Raw genomic sequence first — 21,934 nt, forward strand, 5'->3', positions numbered from 1 at the left:
CCAGTGTTTGGCAGCAAATTTTGATTTTAGTTTTACTCATTAGTCTCTTAAATAGTTTTAATTTAGTTTCAGTCACATTTTAGTCACCTGGAAGGTGACTAAATATCATAAGATTTTAGTCGACTAAATCTACAGTTGATTCAGTCGACTAAAATGTGTTTTGGCGGGCCTTGATGCCGTCTTAATGACGGATCGGCTATTTTCAGCATGCAACCAAGTCTAAAATGACTTATACTGGATCTCTTGTCCACTAGTCCCTTCCTAACATTTTAGTCTAGTTTTTTTTGTTGACGAAATTGTCAGTATATTTAGTCTTAGTTTTAGTCGTCATAGCTTAGTTTTCATTTAGTTTCCATTTAGTTTCCGTCAGTGAAAAAAGGCAGTCGACGAACATTTTTCGTCTTAGTTGTAGTCGAGGGAAACAGAAACAACACTGCATCTGACAGGTTTAGGAGGAGCTTCTGGAGTCACACAAGTATAGAAGTGTAATAATTATTAAGGGTCATTTTATCATTTCATTTCAATCATTTTATTGCTGGAATATTTCAGTCAATTGACCTTTGACCTTCTTCAGGCAGAATCAAACGCAGGACAGGATATAATTATGTTCATCACTTGATTGAAGGAATGTCCACACCTGTGTCAAAACAGGTCATTGAGAATGATAGCTCATGGGAGTTGTAGTCCTATCAGTGAACTACAAGTGTCCACTGAGACACATCTTTACACATCTGTGTCACCTTATAGCTTTAAACCTCTTTAACCATTATTTACACATCTGTGTCACCTTATAGCTTTTAACCTCTTTAACCATTATTTATAACTTTAGCTGTTGAAAAATAGCAGATCTACAAGCTCACATACGTTTATTTTTTTTATTATTTTTTTTATCAGAAAACTGTTTTTATTTCATTTTTGGATGAAAGGCACAGGCATACGAAGAAAATGCACATAATTCAAATTCTTTGCCAACTACAATCAGTGGCTTGCCCCTTGCCTCATTTTTTAAAATCCTACCCCCTAACCCCAGCACCAACCACCGTTGACAAAAAAAAGAGAAAATATAGTAATGATTATAACAATTAAATACAACATAAAAATCGATCGAACAAATTGCAAATAATAAATAAATAAAAAATAATCCCTCCCAACGCACCCCGTCATAGGCCTGAAAAGAAAAATAAATGAGCAAATATTTCAACAAAGACCAAAAAAGAAAAAAGGGGATTATACAGATATAATTAGTTATATATGTCATGCTAGTTATATAGTAGAGGTCCTAACTTGATAGAGAATATGGTTCCAGCTGTCTATTGTTTGATAGTTTGCACCATTTAATCTAGCTGTGGAAAGCTCCATTGTTACAACATCAGTTAATAACTGTTTCCAGTGATTAACCCATTTAGGCCTGACGTCGAAATAAAAAAAAGTCTTCTGAAAGAATATGTTCAATTTTCAAAGATTTGTGCCGCATTTTCACGATTTTTCTAAAATAGCAGACCTACAAGCTCGTAGCGCGCCACTCGGTGGCACGCTATGAGCTTGTAGATCTGCTATTTTTCAATAGCTAAAGTATAACGTAATGCTTAAAACACCAAAAGGGGTTCCCGCCCAAAATTGGTTAAAGGGCAGAGAATGCGGAGCTTGCCATCGCAGTGCCAACATTTTTTTTGCAGCGGTACTTCCTGCCAGCCAGAATCGTCTCTGAACAATACTTAAAGTTAAAGAATCATCATCATTAATGAACAATACTTAAAGTTAAAGAATCATCATCATTAAGGAACAATACTTTGGGAAAAAAGAAAACTGTTAGGATTTAGAAGACATTTAGTAGAATCTGGTCTCAGGTCTTAATGGGTTAAATTGGATTATTAACCCCTTCTAGCCCCTATATACTTCATCATACGACACATAGGAAAAAAATAGCTGATCTACAAGCTCACAGAGCAGGCTGAGAAGAAAAACAATACAATAATAATGAAGCAACGATTCTGATCTGATGACACGACAGACAAAACTAGAAAAAGTGCCCTTCTGGGCACAGGTCTCCACCAGGAGGATAGGAGTGTGTGTGATGTTTGGCAAAATGTTGAGGAGTGATATAAACATGTTTGTTTGTTTTTTGCAACAATTTTCTTCATTTTGTTGAGGAAATGCAGAGCCAGATCACTCATAGCATCTCTGAGGATAGAATTCTGGATGAGCAGGACATGTGCAGCATTTTGTACAAAACGGGCCACTCCTGAAGACTTTGGAAGGCAATCTTAGCCAATCAGTGTAGAATCTGAGAAATCCAACAGGCTCGTCTTGATCACATGATTACAGAGATCATGTATACCGATTTGCATGAGATTTGGATGAAATCTGTGCGACTAACATAAGCAATGTGTTTTGCAGAAATCGGCCTCATGGTGGCGCTATAACCGGCAGATGTGGAGGGATGCAGGGAAAATGTTTTTCCATGGCCTCTAGGGAGTGCGCATACAAAGTTGTACACAGATCGATGCAGTTATAGATAAAAACAGGAATTGCCCTGTTATAGCGCCACCATGAGGCTGTTTGGAAAATAAATTGTGTCATGTCGTCCTCAGCCTAGTGGAAATGTGCGTGTATAATTTCACGGAAATTGCACACTGTTTGTGAATGTGGCATTTTGTTCGAAACGGACCAATCATGTGAGCTTTGGAAGCGAATCTTAGCCAATCAGGAAGGAAGATGGGAAATGGTGCAGATCCGTGTTGATCACATGACTATGGAGATAGTGTATACCGAATTGTGTGATGTATGGATAAAATGTGTACGAGTAATCTACAGAAATGTGTTTTGCCTAAATCGGCCTCATGGTGGCGCTATAACAGGCCGTTGAGGAATATTTGGGGCAGAGGTTCGTTGTTGGCATCCAGAGAGTGTGTGTGCAAAGTTTGGCATGGATCGGGCCAACGGTGCCGGAGATTAGCTGGTAACAGACGGACGGAAGGAAGGAAGGACGGACGGACGCACACACACACACACACACACACACACACACACACACACACACACACGGACGGAGTGCAAAACATACTCTCTCCCCATGCCTTCGGCCTGGTGGAGACACTCTCTCCCCATGCCTTCGGCCTGGTGGAGACAACAACAGTGTGATCTAGTTGAGCTCATACAACAACTCAGCAGTGGATCCAGATCCAAGCCAAAATCCAACATGGAGGTTGTGTGTGAACGTGGTGTGGACTGTGTGAATGACAGTCATGGTGTCATCAGACACACCGTAGAAGGACAGAGTACCTGCACTGTGGTCCAGGTATACTCCTACTCTGGAGGACACACGGCCTGGGATGGGAGTAACAATGCCTCTGTGTCTGAAAATATTACGTCGTTCTGTACACTCTAAAGACCATGATTTATCATTGTATCCAAATCCACTTTCAGACCCTGTTCTGCTGATATCTTTATGTGAGACTGCTATATCACATTCTCCACTCCTCTCTACCTCAGAGTACCAGCGTCCACTCAGATCCTCTCTACTCAGAACCTGCTCCCAGTAAGTGAATCTCTCTGGGTGATGAGGATGTGATTGATTGTTAATCCGTGTTACTTTTCTGTTCCCTTTAGACAGAGACAGCGCTTGATGAGCTGTGTTTGGATCCAGTGTGATCGGACGTGAATACTGTAAGAACTCAGCTCTGGTCTTGGGTTCTGCTGGTGTTGACAGTGAAACCAGTGGCGGATTTACCAATCTGGGGGCTCCCAGCAAAGCTGAGGCGGGGGGGCGGAGGGTGGGCCGCGGGCGGACGGCGGGCGGGCGGCGGGGGCTCTGCGCAACTGCGTGGTCTGCGTCGTGCAATAAACTGTCCCTGAGTGAAACATCCACTCTGTTCACTGTCTCTGAGATGTTTGTCCCTTCCTCTGTGAGAATGTCCTCCAGTCTGTCCCTCATCTTGGACACGGCCACAGTCACATCTTCAAAGTGTCTCAGAGGACGGACATGGCTGCTGACTGGGTGTGTAGATTCACTGGTGGTTGAGGGGGAGGAGGTGTAACGCTGTAGAAAACGGATGTGATCCTCTGTGAGTGAGAGCTGCTCCAGCTCAGCATGTCTCCTCCTCAGTTCAGTGACCTCCTGCTCCGCACGCCTCCTCAGTTCTTCAGCACGACTCACTTGACGTTCCTGCTGGTCTCGGATCAGCTGCCTCACCTCAGATCGTCTTCTCTCCATGGAAGAGATGAGCTCAGTAAAGATGGCGTCGCTGTCCTCCACTGCTCTGTCGGCACGGTGCTTGATGGACTCCACCTCCTGGTGAAGCCCCTTCACGTCTTTCTCTCTCTCCTGGATTCTCTGCTGGATGTTCTGCTGACTCTTAGCGACCTCTTTCTGTCTCTCGGCCCGTTCTGCTTCGGCCGAGGTCGTATCGTGACCTTTGTGTTCGTCCACGAAGCACAGATAACAGATACACTGCCGATCGGTGCGACAGAAAAGCTTCCTCACCTCGTTGTGACGAGAGCAGATGTTCTCCTGAAGCTCTCCGCAGGCTTGGACCAGCTGGTGTCTCTTAAAGGCAGGAGACTGATAGTGAGGCTGGAGGTGAGTGTCACAGTAAGAGACCAGACACTGAAGACAAGTCTTCACAGCTTTCAGTCTCCTCCCAGTGCAGACATCACAGGCCACATCTCCAGGTCCAGCGTAGCAGTGATCAGGAGGAGCAGCTTGGAGTCCTGTTGATAGATTGATACAGCATCTATTTATCAATATGATAAAAATATATATATTTCATTTTTCTATGTGCCTGTACCCTCAAATTAATACAAACAACTAAATTATTACTGTGTAGCCATCATAAAGCACAGAGCAACTGTTTCAAAAGTAATAAACACTATACTATAAAAAATATACATTCAACACCATACCCTGTTCTGCTGATATCTTTATGTGAGACTGCTATAACAGGGAATCCACTCCTCTCTACCTCAGAGTACCAGCGTCCACTCAGAGCCTCTACAAGCATCTACAAGCTCATAGCGCGCCACCGAGTGGCGCGCTACGAGCTTGTAGGTCTGCTATTTTTGAAAAATCGTGAAAATGCGGCACAAATCTTTGAATATATATTTTTTCAGAAGACTTTTTTTTAAATGTCGACGTCAAGCCTAAATGGATTAATTATTACTGCAATTATTTGTGTGACAATTAACCGTCACCTTAAATTAGTAATGGTGACAGCCGTACACGTGGTGTGTTTATTGTTTAGTTAAATTAGTAATGGTCACAGCCGTACACGTGGTGTGTTTATTGTTTAGTTAAATTAGTAATGGTGACAGCCGTACATGTGGTTATTGTTTAGTTCTGGGTAAAGTCCAGACCTTCTGGGACACATCATATCTCCTGTTTTCTACTCCATATAGTTGACATGGCTGGCCTTGGAGAGCAGAAAACAGCACTGGTCATATGACCCATGCAGCGCTCGAGGCAAGCTGTAGATTTACTTAAGTAAATGTACTTAGTTACTTTCCCCCGCTGTTTTTGTACGTACATTTTTGTCGACGTTTCATGTCTTTATCGGTTCAGTATATGTATATCTGACAGACAGGGAGCTGTTTTTACAAGAGAACTTAAAGGTCTCACCTGTCTTCTTCAGGCTCTCCACCACCTCAGCCAACATGGTGTTTCTCTTCAGAACAGGTCTTGGGATGAAGGTTTGTCTGCATTGGGGACAGCTGAACCTCCCTCTCTGATCGTGCTGGTTCCAGAATCCCTCGATACACGTCCTGCAGTAGCTGTGTCCACAGGGAACAGTCACTGGAGCCTTCAGTAGATCCAGACAGATAGAACAGCACAACTGTTCATGATCCAGTTGAACTCCCTGCTGCGCCATTTTAGTACGACTGACTGACTGCCTGACAGACGAGTTTAGTTTGGTTGCATTTTCTCAGAAATCACATGACATGAACCGTGTGTGTGTGTGTGTGTGTGTGTGTGTGTGTGTGTGTGTGTGTGTGTGTGTGTGTGTGTGTGTGTGTGTGTGTGTGTGTGTGTGTGTGTGTGTGTGTGTGTGTGTGTGTGTGTGTGTGTGTGTGTGTGTGTGTGTGTGTGTGTGTGGTATGTGGGTGTGCTGGTTGATGGGGCTGATAACAAAGGGCTTGGCAGGAATCTGCTGCAGGCACTCTGCTGAGGTTCCAGGCTCCACTTAATTTCCTTGTGTACAGCACAAACATGAGGTACAAACAAATGGTTCAACTTTATATTGAGCTTGTGTTCAGGTAGATTATTATAAAAATACTATTATATTATACACTCAGGCGAGGTTCAAGGACATGAGCAGAACATCTGAGATCTAAACACAAAGACGTTCAGAGAAAAGATTAGATCTTAATTTAGACCAGTAGCACTGTGCGCTACCGACTGGCTCTACCAGTATGTCTGCATGTTTGGTGTGTCTGTCCGTCCGTCCGTCCGTCCGTCTGTGTGTGTGTGTGTGTGACATACCCGCAGACTAGTAGTTGGTGGCCGGTGTAGGATGCATTACTACTTGTGCCCATGGAATGCTGGATGACATTCTTGTTGTATCGCGACATATTCCTTGATTTTGTGGATGTAACTTTGCTGCACCTGAACTATGTCCTTGTATGCAATTTCCTCTGTGTGGACATAAATAAAGTGTTAAAATCTGTGAGAGAGAGAGGAGATTTTTCTTACAACGGTAATTGTCTCCACCAGGCCGAAGGCATGGGGAGAGAGTATGTTTTGCACTCCGTCCGTCCGTCCGTCCGTCCGTCCGTCCGTCCGTCCGTCCGTCTGTTAACAGCTAATCTCCAAACTTTGCACACACTCCCTGGATGCCAACGATGAACCTCTGCCCCACATGTTCCAGAACGGCCTGTTATAGCGCCCCCAGGAGGCCGACTTTTGAAAAACACATTTCTTTATATTACTCCTCCAGATTCCGTCCAAAAATCCCACAAATCGTTACACACTATCTCTATAGTCATGTGTTCAAGACGAATCTGTCCGATATTTCATATTCCATCCTAATTGGCTAACATTGGCTTTCAAAGTTTGCAGGATTGGTCCGTTTTGAACAAAAAGCCTCAAAAAAGAGGTCCTTTGTCCACCAGTCGACCTTGAGGCTTAATCAGGAGTTATAGTAGCCACGGGGTAATCTAAGCGGTGGATATTGCTCTTGTCTTCATGTCTTTATGTATGTAAATTGTCTTGTTCTTTGTGTTATGTCAAATGTGTGTATATGTGTTCTGCATACTTGGCTGCTGGGTCGCAAGACACATTTCAATGTGAACTGACAATAAAGTACTATATCATATCAAATCATGAACGCAGAGTGCAATTCACATGAAATCTTTCACAGACTTTCCTACTAGGCTGAGGAATATATCGCACCCTTTTCACATTGGCCTGTTATAGCGCCACCAACAGGTGGATTTTTGCTAAACACATTTTTGTAACAAAATGCCTCAAATCATCCAAGTGAGTCATTCTACCAGGAGTGATGGGGACGGACGGACGGACGTGATGGTGTTTCAGATGCACAACGGAGAACACTTGTTTCCCCTGGCAGTTAATGATAGGCCTGTGTGTTTCATTCGTTTTGAGTGGTGCAACAGCTCCTATAGACAGCTATGTGTGTCCCTGCCTGTGGGGGACCCCCACACGGTAACTCTGTAATTTCTCGACCATTTCGGACGCGGGGTGGCTCTCCGGAATGGGGCCGGCACCCTGGCCTGTGGGTCTGGAACTTCCGCCGACCCCCCGGGGACCCCCACACGGAGTTGCACCACTCACTTCACACGGGTGGGATTTATTTATTTTTTTACTCTGGGGTCCCAGAGATATAAATGCCATTAAATGGGGGTCCGTAGACTAATGCATGTCAAACTGGGGGGTCCTTGAAATTAAACGGGTTGAGAATCACTGCTAGAGCCGTAAAGATCTTCTCTTATGGGGGGTCCCTGCCATTATCTCTTCAAATGGGCGTCCGCAGGCCAATTAGTGCCAATTTAGGGGGTCCTTGACATTTAAAAGTGTGGGAACCACTGGTTTAGATAAGTGGTATGGACACAAATACCTCTTTGGACATTATTATTGTTGTTATTTATTATTTTGTGTTGTTTATAGGGTTGGAAGTGCTTTAAATGGTAGATTTTTTTTTTTTAGCTTTTAGTCCTCTTGTCCTGTTTTACTGCTCACTTCTGTGGGGCTGACGACCTACATACATTTCACTGCATTTTAAAAAATCACACCCGTGTGAACTGAGTGGTGCAAGGTCTTATATAGCCTGATCAGCTGTGGTCTGACGTAATGTCAGTGACCATAGTAACCATGCTCATTTTTTTGGTACGAACAAACACGGGTACAAAGCCAGTTGTTGGAGTGGTTTACACCACTCAAAAATCAGACCCGTCTGAAGTGAGTGGTGCAAAAAAAAAACTCCCATCATGCACCTGTGCACAGTGTGAAGCTCAACAGCGCCACTTTGTCACCTGTTGGTACCCTAAACATACACACAGCATACATACATACATACATACATACATACATACATACATACATACATACATACATGCATGCATGCTAGTATACATACATACTAAATAATACTAAATACATACTAAATACTTACTAAATGGTTATGGGCAATGAAATGGAAATACATGTCATTTCTGTTTGTCTCTGCAGCTGCTTTTATACAGGAAAACGATGCAAACGATTATGCAAAAATAATTGCCTCAAATAATTGTGACAGGCCTCCCGGTAATCACACAAGCTTGCTCTCTCCCAGTTGACATGTAAAGTGTGGTGATTTGAATGAGACGTTGTGGAAACTGTTAACACCCCCATCGCCCAGGACGAAGTTCTTTGTCCTTTCTATTTATTTTCTTGCCATCTACGTTCATAAGCGTAGACATATGTGACCAGATTTGACTGAGAGCCTGCCATCGCGCACATTACAGCTTTTCACCAGAGGAGAAAAACCTTTTTTTCATTTTTTTTTCAAAATTAGTTAATATCACAGGCAGACTCTTCACATACTAGAGCATGTCTGAAATAAGTGTCAGAGCTGAAATCGGCATGTAAATATGAATTAAATGCCCAAACATGTAGCTAGGTGTAATGTTAGAGACCACAAAAGTGAAACTTTCAAGCCTGTTTTCTCAACTCGCTGTTTTCTGCAAGACATTACTCTATAAGCCATATCTCCAAAACTGGTGGGTCAAACTGAACAATCAATATGTCCATTTGAAGCTATGATTCCCTGCTTTCATAGGACATGAAAAAACGAAAATTCCAAAAAATCCAATGGCAGTCTCTCAGTCAAATTTAGTCACATATGTTTAATCCATATATGAACGCGCGGTCGGTCTGTTTACGTTTTAGCATTGCTCCGGCTAGCATAGCCCTCCTCCTTCAACAATAGCATTGTTTTTTCTAAATCCAGCTCCGTTGAGCCTCCATTATAACCCGATTCTCAAAGCGCCGTATCTCCAAAGGTTAGAGAGCTATCCATGGTGCGCCGGCAGGCTGGTTGTACTGCTAGCTAAAGGCTGGGGGCTGTGTTGTGATGAGTCGTTCCACTTCCGGAAGCCCCCACCTTCCTGTTTAACCCAGAAAGACAACAAGGTCCGTAACATAGGAGTCAATGAGAGGCAGTGAAGTGGTCAAACTTTCTGAACACTAGGTGGCAGCAAAGGAGTTTCTATTAGTAACGCCCGAAACCCAAGACGAAGTTTTATCCAGGCCAATGTGAAAAGGGTGCCATTTCTTCTTACGCCTTGGATGGCAATTGGATGATTTCAGGCATTTTGTTCCAAAAATGTGTATTGCAAAAATCCACCTGTAGGTGGCGCTATAACAGGCCAATGTGAAAAGTGTGGGATATATTCCTCAGCCTAGTAGGAAAGTCTGTGAACGATTTCACGTAAATTGCACGCTGCGTTCATGATTTGAGGCATTTTGTTCCAAAAATGTGTTTTGCAAACTGTTGGTGGTGAAAAATGTTTTTCAAAAGTCGGCCTCCTGGTGACAAACTTTTGATTTAGTTTCAGTATAATTCTCCTTTTTTATTTGTGACCTTGTAGATCTGCAATTAACCAAGCTTATGATGACTTTTCGTTTGGTTACTGGATCTGTTTTATTTGTGCAAAATTGTCAATATATTTAGTCTTAGCTTTTGTCATCATAACTTAGTTTTTTTTTTTTTTTTTTTTACGTATTACGGTGCTCTTTTTTTGTTGGTTTTGAATTCTGTGAAAGCCCTTAATCCACAGCATCTATACCGGTCCTCCCTCTCCTCTGTAGCAGGACATCATTTCATAGACCCTGATCTCAAAGCTTCTCCAGAACCATGTGTTCCATTCCACTGACAATCACCTACTATGTGTCTCTACTGCTCTGCAGAACCATGTGTCCCATTACACTGACAATCACCTACTATGTGTCTCCACTGCTCCACTGTGTGTCAGGGACACCGTGGATGGACATTTGGCCCCCGGTGTCCCCCCCTCTCCTCCCCTCCCCTCCCCCAGTCCGGATGCGAGTGAAATATTTCTACCTGTCAGAAAAGAGACGGGTGACATGTTTAATTCATGGGTGTGAGTGAGTGACCCCCGTTGACCCGCCACATGCATGCAGGCTATGTGGAACCATGACATTTCAGGGGTCCCTGGCCCCCCTCATTAAAACCTTGTGGGGACAGGTTGGGGGACAGGTTGGGGGGGGGGGGGGGGGGGGACACACCACTGGAATATAATATATCTACAGGTAGATGTGCATAGTGGACTGCATGGTGATGGCAGAATGGTCACTTAGTCCCATATATGTAGGCCTACAAAGTGTGTGTGTGTGTGTGTGTGTGTGTGTGTGTGTGTGTGTGTGTGTGTGTGTGTGTGTGTGTGTGTGTGTGTGTGTGTGTGTGTGTGTGTGTGTGTGTGTGTGTGTGTGTGTGTGTGTGTGTGTGTGTGTGTGTGTGTGTGTGTGTGTCACACATTCTTTCTTTCAATCATTTTATTTTTCATTTTTGCACAAACTGATACATGACTCACATATACATAGACAGAATAACACCGACATACCTACATACATACGTCCATACATCATCTTCTTACTACTTATATATTCCTGTATAGTCTTCGAAATCATAAAACCTTTGTACTTAATAGGAATAGTTCCTTAATTTGCAAAACCTCTTGATAATATTTCTGCGTATTCTCCTCCCATGTATTCCACAACTGGGCCCCAAACTGAGAGAAATCCCCCCATGTCTCCATGGAGAACATGTGTGAGCCGTTCCAGTGGGAGCAGTTGTAGAACATTATGGAGCCAACTTGATACAGATGGAACAACATCCTCAATCCAACATTGTAGTATTGACAACCTAGCACAGTACCATACTCAGGATTCTCTTAAATCTATTTAATTCAGGTGTCGTTGGGTGTAGACCCAAGATACATTGTAGGGGATCTAGTTCAATCCTTAGCCCTATTATAATAGAGATTTCGTTCTTCACTTCCACCCAAAACATTTGGATTTTTGGGCAGAGCCACATTAGGTGCACATATGTGCCCACGTTTTCCTTACATTTTACATGTACCAGAGCAGTCTTTATCATATTTGCTCCTTTGATATGGTGTAGTTTGTAATTTATGTATAATCTTAAATTGGATTTCCTGAGGCTTGTAGTTGCAACATATCTTTTTACTATTTAACATAATTTTTTCCATTGTTGGTCATTAATTGTAATTTGTAAGTCCTGTTCCCACGACTGCCTGCTGATGTTGGTATTAACATTCCTTATGGAAATCAATATATATATATATATATATAACTTGTTTTTTTCTCCTTCAGCCGGCAGACCTGGTGAACAAGTCTCTCAATCTGCTCTGGTCCATGTCCTTCTTTATACTGGGGTACGGAATTTAGATAACTTAGAATTTGTAAATATCTAAAAAAAATATCCGGGGTAGCCCATATTGTTCCTGTAGTTGTCCAAAAGATTTCAAGGTACAATGCTGGTATAGATCATTTATCACCTGAATTCCTACTGTATGCCATTCCTTGAACCCAGGGTCATTGCAAGAGGGGATAAAGTTGGGGTTGTTAACAATCGGTGCATAAAAAGAATATTTCTTCGACATTGAGAATGCCCTCTTTATGTTATTCCATGTATTCAGGGTGTTGTTCACAATAAAATTAGCCCCAATACCTGGTAATAATTTAGCATCAGTTATGCACTCACACATTCTAACATAATCTTTGATTAGAATTTGCGCGGATTGATTTAGATCAAGAGTTATTCACGTTTTAAGATTTTCAATCTCATCCACTAAAATGGGGGGGAACATTTTGGATGACGTCCCAACCGGAAATGACATCGAGTGTTGCCCAACAGACGCTCCCAGCCTTTGGAGCGATGTGCTCGGTTTTGATATCAATAAAGTTCCGTCCTTTTATTATCCCCGCCCTGAGCGCTGAGCGTTACTATTTGATAGGACGGAGACCGCCGTTTATGCCGCTCAGGGTGTTAACGGGTTAAGTGTCTATATGCCTATGTGGCTGCTGTCGGCGTGTGGGCGTGTGCCTGACATAACAAATAGCAAGCCACATAGCTGTCTATCTGCCCCCTGACCCTAACTGTCTGTCTGTCTGCTGCTGCGTCGCACGCACGCGCGCGCCACAGCACTCCCAGGGCCCCCCTCTCTCTTCGGCACGGCCTCAGCCATTAAACCCACATCAGCTCCAACAGCGGGCAGAAAATGAGCCCCCGTAGAGGCGATGGCATCATGGTCATCACACACACATGTTCCTGTCACGCAGGGAAAAGAGGGAATGCGGCGGCTTGGTGGCTATTTAATGGTAATGAGAGCTAGATGGATAGGATAGAGGGAGGGAGGGGGAGAGAGAGAGAGAGAAACCTGAGTTATCCTTCTTTCCTCTCTCTCTCGCTCTCTCTCGCTCTCTCACGTCTAAGAAAATTACTCTTCAGTCCATGCAAGTACCTCTTCTCTCGCACATACGGTGCACAGCAGATTCCTCAGTGTCAATTTAACTCTGAGGTACCATACGTGTATTAAAATATAATTTACCATACCTTTAACTCTGAGGGCTATATTTTGCATGTATTAATTCCCTTAATGTAAGACAAAGGCATTGTATGCGCCTCTGTGACTTTAAGTTAACACATACTACCTGGTGGATGGATGCAGCTCCCACCCGGCCCCAGTAAACCATGGTGTGCCACAAGGCTCTGTACTTGGTCCCATCATTTTAGGCCATTTGCATGCTTCCGCTCGGATCATCCGCCAACATGATCTACATTTCCACTGCTACGCTGATGATACACAGCTGTGTCTCAGCACTACACCAACCACTCTGCTCCCTCCACAGTCCATAGTCAACTGCCTCCATGAAATAAAGACCTGGAGACCACCAACCTACTCAAACTCGACAGCAAGAAAACCTAACTCATGGATATGGGTACCAATGCACAGCTTGAGAAGATTGGGAATTTTCTTCTCCATGTAGATGGCTGCTCCATCTCTCCATCCCCTGAGGTTTGCAACCTGGGTGTCATGCTGGACTCTACCCTCTCCTATCAATCCCACATCAAATATGTTACCAAATCCTCCACCTTCCATCTCAAAAACATTTCCAGACTCCGGCCGTCACTCCCAGACTTTGTTGCAGAGACCCTCATCCACGCTTTCATCTCCTCCCGCCTGGATTACTGTAATGGTGTCCTGTTCGGCTTCCCCAACAAGGCCCTTGACAGATTGCAAAACTGAGCTGCCAGAGTGCCCGTACAAAACGCTGGCAGCACATCACCCCCACCCTCAAACACCTCCACTGGCTTCTGGTTAAGTTCCACATCATATACAAACTGCTCCTCCTCACCTACAAATCTCCCCATGCCCTCGCCCCACGGTATCTGACAGACCTCGTCAAGGACTACACCCCTGAGCGGAACCTGAGGTCTTCGGACACGGGGCTCCTCACCATCCGTCACGGAAAAAAGACGATAGAGCCTGTGGAGATGTGAGCATGTGGCAGCCCCTGCCCTCTGGAACTGTCTCCCCGTGGAGATTCAGACGCCTACATTGGACTCTTTTAAGTCTGCACTGAAGAGACATTTGTTTACTCAGGCTTCTGACAATTAGTTTGTATGTTTCTTTTTTCTGTATTGTAAAGTGTCCATGGGTTTCTTGAAAGGCGCTATATATATCCAAGTTATTAGAATTAAGACATTCAAAAGAATAGTGTATAGAGTGTACAAATGTATTACCTTGTGTACACGGCACAGGCTCATTTACCTTTTCTCCGTTACTACATTTTCAGACTTAAATGAAATCTCAAGGATTTCTGTCACGTATATACCTGTGATGTATTTCCTTTCGACAAGGGCATAGGAACGTACAGAGATCCCTCTTCTGCACACAAGCGGCGACAGCAAATTAACGGAAACACAACGTGTTAAGCAATCACGGCGAAAAACATCACAATTACCGCGAACGATGCCACGGAGAAGAAAAAGAAGCCAAATTGAGTTGGTATTATTTGAAGTTGAAGCGTGTGTGTGTGTGTGTGTGAGAGAGGGGGGGGGGGGGTATATATTTTCTTTTTCCTTTACCATGAGTGCTCCCTCCAAAATTGTGACATGCCATGCGCACGTACTTTTCCCCTCGTTGGCGCGTCTGTTGTTGAAAGTACGCGGGAGGAAACAGATGGGGGAGCTAAATTGGTATTCACTCGGTTCTCGGCCGTTGTGTGCCATCTGTCGAGAGAGAGAGAGAGAGAGAGAGAGAGACAGAGACAGTGAGAGACAGAGAGAGACAGAGAGACGCCACATCTCCATATTCACAGAGAAAAGATAGATGAGAGGCTCCGAGTCGTTGCAATCATTGGGCAGAAGCCATGCCTTTGTGGCACGCATAACATCCTCAAACCCAGGTTTAGAGAGGCAAAGGGGCTATTTTCATTAAGTGGCATAGAAGTATTGCTGCCAACGTCTGACACCCCCCCGCCCCCTTCTGAAGGAAACACTCAGGCGTATATAGACGCAGTCCTGCGTTTGAGTGCAGGAGTATGCAATAATGCATGTGCCCGCACTAAAGACTCCTCCACACACACACACACACACACACACACGCAATCATGCAATCATGAACACGGGCACGTGCGTGTCACGTCGTGTACACAGGCTCTCGGATTTGCAAACGCGAGCAATAAACGCCCTCGCATGAAGTCCCCCCTACGGATTTAATCTATTTGTTATCTTCTAAAATATCATTTTTCCTGCAACCGCCCCCTATCCCGGAATTAAAACAGAACTGCGTTTAATGGCAAGATAGATGTTGTAATTATATCGCCATTGATTTCTTATTACCTCGTATTGTTGTGGAATGCAATTACTGGAGTGCTGCGGCACATGCATTTTCTCCTGTACCGCGGATGTGGAGTGCTAAGCGAAAGCAGAGGCAGCACTCTGGGCTGTGTTCTTATTTATGAGTACAGGCAGTATCGTTGTCACGGGCCTAGCAAGCGTCACGCTGTACACAGTATCATTGTCACAGGCCTAGCAGCAACGGGGTATAAACATAGTAGGCCTATCATTGTCTCGGTATAAACAGCTGTGTGTTGTGTTGCCTAGTGCAGCACGATCAATGCGTGAAGGTCGCTATGTTTGTAGTATTTGTATACGGAACTGAAGCAGTCCACTCGCTCTGAGCAAGGGATTTGGTGGCAAGGAGACGGTTTTCTTTGTGAAGTGCCATAAATTTCACCGCACCATTCGGCAGAAGTAGCAGATCTACAAGCTTGTCTTGTTTTTTTGGCAAAAGTGATTTGCCAGTGGCTCCCAACTTTTTTTTGCCGCTTGGAGCCACACGCCGTCCATGTTCTCACATTGCAACGTATTTTCATACAGCATATCCAGCGGTCATCGGCATGTGCAGGGTAAAGAACTTAATCACTCCCAGTCCCACGCCAAACGTATATTCCTCCCTTCTGTTTCACTTAGTTTTAAGCTTCTCTCAGACTCACTAGCTGCCTGTTAGCAACGTTAGCGTAGCTGCCTGTAGGAGACCACTGTGTTGTTGTTGTTGTGCAACAGGACCCAACTTCATAATTTGTGCCAGATCATGGAAAATGATGTAATTAAAATACTACTAACGCACGCACGCCGATTTTTTTGTGCGTTTTAAAAGCTATAATAAGCATATAGATAGATGCCATTAATTTATTTCCCGCATTATTTCACCCACAGTTTATCCAATATTAATTTATAATATATTGAATTGACCCAAATCCACCCTAAACTGCGGTTACCCGCGGCAACCGCGGCTAAATCCACCACCCGCTGGTCTCTGCCGATCTACAACATCATTGCATGCAAGAATTTGGACAAGGCCTAATCTTTGCCTAAATCTGGCCTAATCCTGGTCTCTATACTGCATCGCCTGGTCAGGCGATGGAGTGGAAAGGAACTGGTTGGAATTATATCACCTGAAATAGGGGAGTTTCCCTGGCAGGATGTACCAGGATCACACCCCCAAGGCTAATATTGTTGTAGACAACATGCAACAACTATTTTAGCCATACCATTTCATCTAGACTCTCTATCTCTGCTTCCAGACAGTCAGCCAGCCAGCATCTCAGTTTTTTTTGCTGTCTTTATTATTTGTCGAGAGCACTGTTGATCACATCACAGCCTCTTAGTGCTTCCTTCAGTTTGATGAATAGAGGTCAAGTCTCAATAGACTCCATTTCTGTTCAGTTCCAAGATGAGTGTCAAGGTTGAACATCATGGGGACACTTTCAGGTGACGTTTCTTCACGACAGAAAGTGCCTGGGACTCTCCTTTGTTGAAAGCAAGGCCACGCTGTTTCTCTCCAGTCAACTCTGGGATCTGAGACGCATTTGAGCATGTGGTGTAATGAAGTGCAAAGTGTGTCTCCAATACAAACAAATATGTGAAATGAACTGCCATTTGTTGTTCACGTGCAAATGTGAAATGCACCTGAAGTGAAAAGGGTATAGATAACTGGGATTGTCCTATAAAAGTAACAAGGAATGTTTAAAATTGAAACTTAACTCTCATTTACTGCCAGAGTTAAATATATGAATATAAATAAATATGTCGGCCTGTGCAGATGAGGTGTATAAGTGTGTCTGTGGTTTATTATGAATATTATACTCTCTCTAGGTTGTCTTCAGACAAGCTCTCCATCGTTGCTTCCAGTAATCCCAGTTCTCCATACATCTGGCCAGCTCGTTGGTGCTTTGCACTCCTGCGTTGTTCTTGAGCAGTGGCGGCCCGTCCATAGGGGGCGCTGGTGCGCCGCACCACCACCCACTGACCTGAATAAAAATGAGAAATGAAGTCTGCAGCCTCACCAGACTATATTCTATTTAAAATGAGTTAATGGGCAAGCCACCAAAGTAAATATTATATAATAGTAACACTAACTAGTGAGTAACAATTATAATAGGCTAATATAAGCCATGAAATGTCAAATGTTGATTAAAAATGTTCTACGATGTGTAACGTTCCTGATTGGTTACTGCTTGTCACATGTCCGTGCGCATTCATCTGTAGCCTGTTCACGCTGGTGTTAAGTTGGATATATATGTCGCCAGTACTATCAATACAGTCGCTAGGGCGAGAGGTGGTCGCATTTAAACACTGCTCCTGCTGTTATACAAACCACCACCATGTGGGGGGGCATGTGTACACCCCACAACACAGACGGGATAGACAGGCTGTCACAGTGGACTGCATCACAAATGAATGATTAGAACAAAATGACAAGCGTCGGGTAAACACAGTAATAGTGTAACTTCATGATGGAAAAAGACAAATCAGTCAAATCACTGCAGAAAACTGCATATGAGAGAAGAACAGTGCAGACTCTAAAGGATCTAAAGAGGACCTGGTCAGTGGTCAAACTGATCACATCACACAGAAATATAAGGAAGGGAATATAAGGTAACTTTCAAAGAGCTGTTATGACACTGACGGTCAGACCTTTAGGCTTGGCTAACTGCTAACAGCATGTAGTCACTAGTAGTAGTCAAGTCACTCAATGCTAATGCTAACTTATAAAACCAACTTTTTTCTGTTATTGCAGTGGATTATATAAAAGACTACAGTAATATTGTATTAACCTTGAGTAGAAAAAGGTGTGGTACTTAATCATTTTATTATAAAATAATTTAGTACCAGTACTTATAAAATGTATATATAGCGCTGTGGAGAAAAAATCAGCAGCCGCCACTGTTCTTGAGTCCATCCACGACCACGTATGTTAGTGTGGGACGTCCTCGTGACCGATGCCTGTGTGTTGGTTCCCACAGCACCCACTTGCTGGCTGGCAGTTCTTGATGTCCTGCTAGTCTCATTCTCCTGGCTGCAATTTTCTGGCTCACCCTTGGGTATTCCCTCATACAGAATATTTAACCAATGAAAAATATTAACAATACTGGTGACTAAAATAATACCTTCTTGGAAAGCAGATTTCTTTTCCATTTCCTGAAAAGTCGCAAAGACACAATGCGAAGACCTGAGGCTGTGGATTCGAACCGCTGCACTCTGCCCTCTGATTCCATCCAATTGTTCAGCCAGGGTCTCTACAGCATGGAGTTCATGTGAGACTCGCCGCTTTGTTAAACTCTGGGAAATCCACCTCAATCTATCCTCTGTTCCCAGGAGAGTGGTGGGAAAAAAATACAACCACATTTTTGCCCTCAAAGCCTTGTTTTAAACCGGAAGGCGTACATACATCCATCTCTGTGTCAGTGGAGAGGTGGGAGAGAATGAAGAGAGAAATGATTGAAAGTCCTGTTCCAAAGTGCCGGATGTATGTTGTAATAACATCACTATTTGGTATAGGGCAGTGAGACGGAGAAACCGAGGAACTGTGGCGCCTTCAGCAAAGTCAACAACCCAACAGCTTGTAAACTTCCTCAAGGGCAACGCGAGCTGTAAGAGCTTCAACCTCAAACTCCTACTTTTTAGACATCATTTTTGAATCATGAGTAGTGCAACATCTCCATTACAGAGCTATGTGTGTCCCTGGGTCTGTCCCTGGGTCTGTCTCTGGGTCGGTCCCTGGGTCTGTCCGAGCACGAAAATAGCTTGGTTGGTTTTCACCATTTCTCAACCGTTTCGGACGTGGGGCAGTTTTCCGGAAACGGCCCGGGCCCGACCCGGCCCTGCCCCCTGGGCGCATTCCTGGGGGTCTTGATGTGCTAGGGACCCTCCATGGCCCCCTGGGGACCCCCACACGGTAACTATCATTTCTCGACCGTTTCGGATGCGGGGAGGCTCGCCGGAACCGGGCCAGCCCCCTGGGCACGTTCCTGGTGGTCTGGATGTTCCGGACCACCCCCGGATGTTCCGGGGGTTACCATGGTTCTCGATAGTATTAAAAGGTTAAATCACTACATTCTGATAGTAATCATTGCTATATAGTGTTTGTTCACTAACAGTCCCTGTCTCTCCAGCTCTTTAATAAAAAGAAAATACATTTTCAGGTAGGCGACATTTCTGCCAATCAGGAGAGAGTAGCCATTTATCAGCTTGAATTTGTATTGTTTTTTGACGATTTTGTCTGCTCATTTCTTTGTGTCATCAATTGCAATTCCACTTGTTTAATCTGTATCTTGACTGCGTTGTTCTCTATCCTGATTTGATAAAATTGGTATCCCGACCTGAAAATGCATTTTCTGTTTAATAACAAACTGGAGATATATTAGAGACTCCTGTTATTGAACAAACATCGCTAGCAATGAGTACTATATATATATATATATATATATATATATATATATATATATATATATATATATATATATATATATATTATGTAGAGCTTTTATAACACTTATTTTAACCAAAGAAAATCACTTACCTTACCTTTAAGTAAAATTGGCAACAACTCTATATAAAACATACTCTGTTACAACTAGTAAAAGGCATGTATACAACCTAAAAGTGCAAAAGTAAAATTATTGAAACGTTTAAAAATATTTCTAAAAAAAAAAGAAGAAAATAGAAGATTACAAGCTCAGAATGTGTTGCGATGCGAGGCGTTGAGCTTTTAGATCTGTTTTTTGGCATAAAGAGATCTGGTGTAGAGGGGGAAAAGGCCAGACCAAGTACAGAGCCAACGATAACGCTGATGATAGTTCTGCCAAACATGTCTACAAAGCTGTGTCAAAATGTCAAATCTGTGTGATCTATGAAAATGTTTAATCTGCAACAAAACTCTACAATATGTAGTGGGGTGTCCCGTTGTGTTGCCCTTGATCTACACCTCGTTCTTCTCTCTCTCTCTCTCTCTCTCTCTCTCTCTCTCTCTCTCTCTCTCTCTCTCTCTCTCTCTCTCTCGCTCTCTCTCTCAACCAAGGGGTCCTTATTAGCTTGAAAAACAAAAACATAGACGACCCCTGCCTTGTTTTGCTGGTTTTGTTTCTTCGTTGCCCACCTATAGTTTTTACCCAATCAAGACAAAGGTTCAGAGCAACAAGCCACAGGAGACGGAGAGAGGGAGAGATGTTCTATTCCAGGTGGAGTGCAATCAGGCTGAGTCACGAAGATTTTGTGAAATCAGCATGTCATTAGCGCGTATGGGAACAGCACGCGGCTACCGAAACAGTGTGCGTTGTGGGACAACTTGGTCCAGCGGTGTCCCGCACCGCTGCTGGGGAAAGCTCATATCTCCATATGATATATATTTTTCAAATGTACGCCCTACTCGATCATACTCCTAAAAATGGCGGGACAACACACCACGTGTCCCAAACTCTTCTCCCTTATGGCTCCAACTATGGAATGCACTTCCCCACCCCATTCGACTGGTATCATGTATTGAATCGGCGAAATCATCCGTTATCAGCACGTTTGAATGGTGCCAAAATGTCCATACTGGCATCCTCACTGTTCAGTATGTCATTATCTGCGATTGTAGCATTGTCATTATCACTGATGTCCTGACGGAGGCGCGCCGTGTCTGGTGGCCATGAGCTACGTGAGGCACCGCCGAGCGAGGCGCTAGCTGAGCGAGTCGCCGTGCCGAGCGTTGCGAAGGCCACCAGACCCGACTCAGCGCCGTCCGAGTTACGTCCTGATAGGCAGAGAATAGTATATATTAGTAGCTCCTAGTTCCATGCACCGACAATAGTTGGAAATGACACGTCCTCCAGGGGGAAACCTTGACCAGGCTATGTGGTGAGGATGCCAGTATGGACATTTTGGCACCATTCAAACGGATGATTTCGCCGTTCCAATGCAGAGAAATCGACCTTACAGACATACGGTATGCAAAGGCTCAACTTATCTACCGTAACTTAGAAGGCACGTTGTAGATGTAGCCCCCAGCCAAGACCCCGCCAATCGGGGTCAGCCCTATTGGCATGGTAGGTTGCGCGTTGGTCTGGCGAGTGGGAGCCCATGGTTCAATCCCCGCTTCCGCGCAATGCTACAATCTGGCTATGCAATGATACTAAAATTGACTGTAAATTGTATACTACAGCAGTGGTTCTCCACCAGTGGTTCGGGGACCACTAGTGGTCCTTGAGGAGGTTCCAGGTGGTCCCCATGCTAAATGATGGAGAGTTGGTAACCAAACTCTTATCTGTAACTCTTGAGAGTATAAAATGAAACCAAATGGATCGGTAAGGGTCCATTTGGTTTCATTTTCCATTTGGTTAATTTTTCAGGAAGACATGTTTGCATGTTGTCTCTCCTATGGTACCAACATCAATACAGCATGGAATTGTGGACAAAATCGTATCCAATGACAACAAAATATAGTCTTGGGTCTCAGCGGGTAAATCTCAAATCGTGAATAAATAATGGACCTTGACATGAAAAGGGTTGAAAACCACTGTACATATCAAAAGTAGCAGATCTACTTTGACACTTTTTGTATTTGAATC

General features: G+C 43.9%; 1 protein-coding gene across 1 annotated transcript in view; it reads right to left on the reverse strand.

Moving 5' to 3' along the window:
- The window catches only part of LOC306934938 (E3 ubiquitin-protein ligase TRIM47-like), a gene marked incomplete at both ends in the record, with an annotated part of 44,607 nt that extends 38,743 nt beyond the window's left edge, over positions 1–5,864 (reverse strand). Inside the window, 2 exons of the mRNA XM_079517760.1 lie at positions 3,731–4,710; positions 5,615–5,864. Of these exons, the coding sequence (XP_079373886.1) occupies positions 3,731–4,710; positions 5,615–5,864 (1,230 nt within the window). The remainder of the gene's footprint in view (positions 1–3,730; positions 4,711–5,614) is intronic.
- Between the last annotated feature and the right edge of the window lie 16,070 nt (positions 5,865–21,934).

Source organism: Electrona antarctica, assembly GCF_951216825.1.
Source record: "Electrona antarctica genome assembly, chromosome: 13".
In the NCBI taxonomy this organism is placed as follows: Eukaryota; Metazoa; Chordata; class Actinopteri; order Myctophiformes; family Myctophidae; genus Electrona; species Electrona antarctica.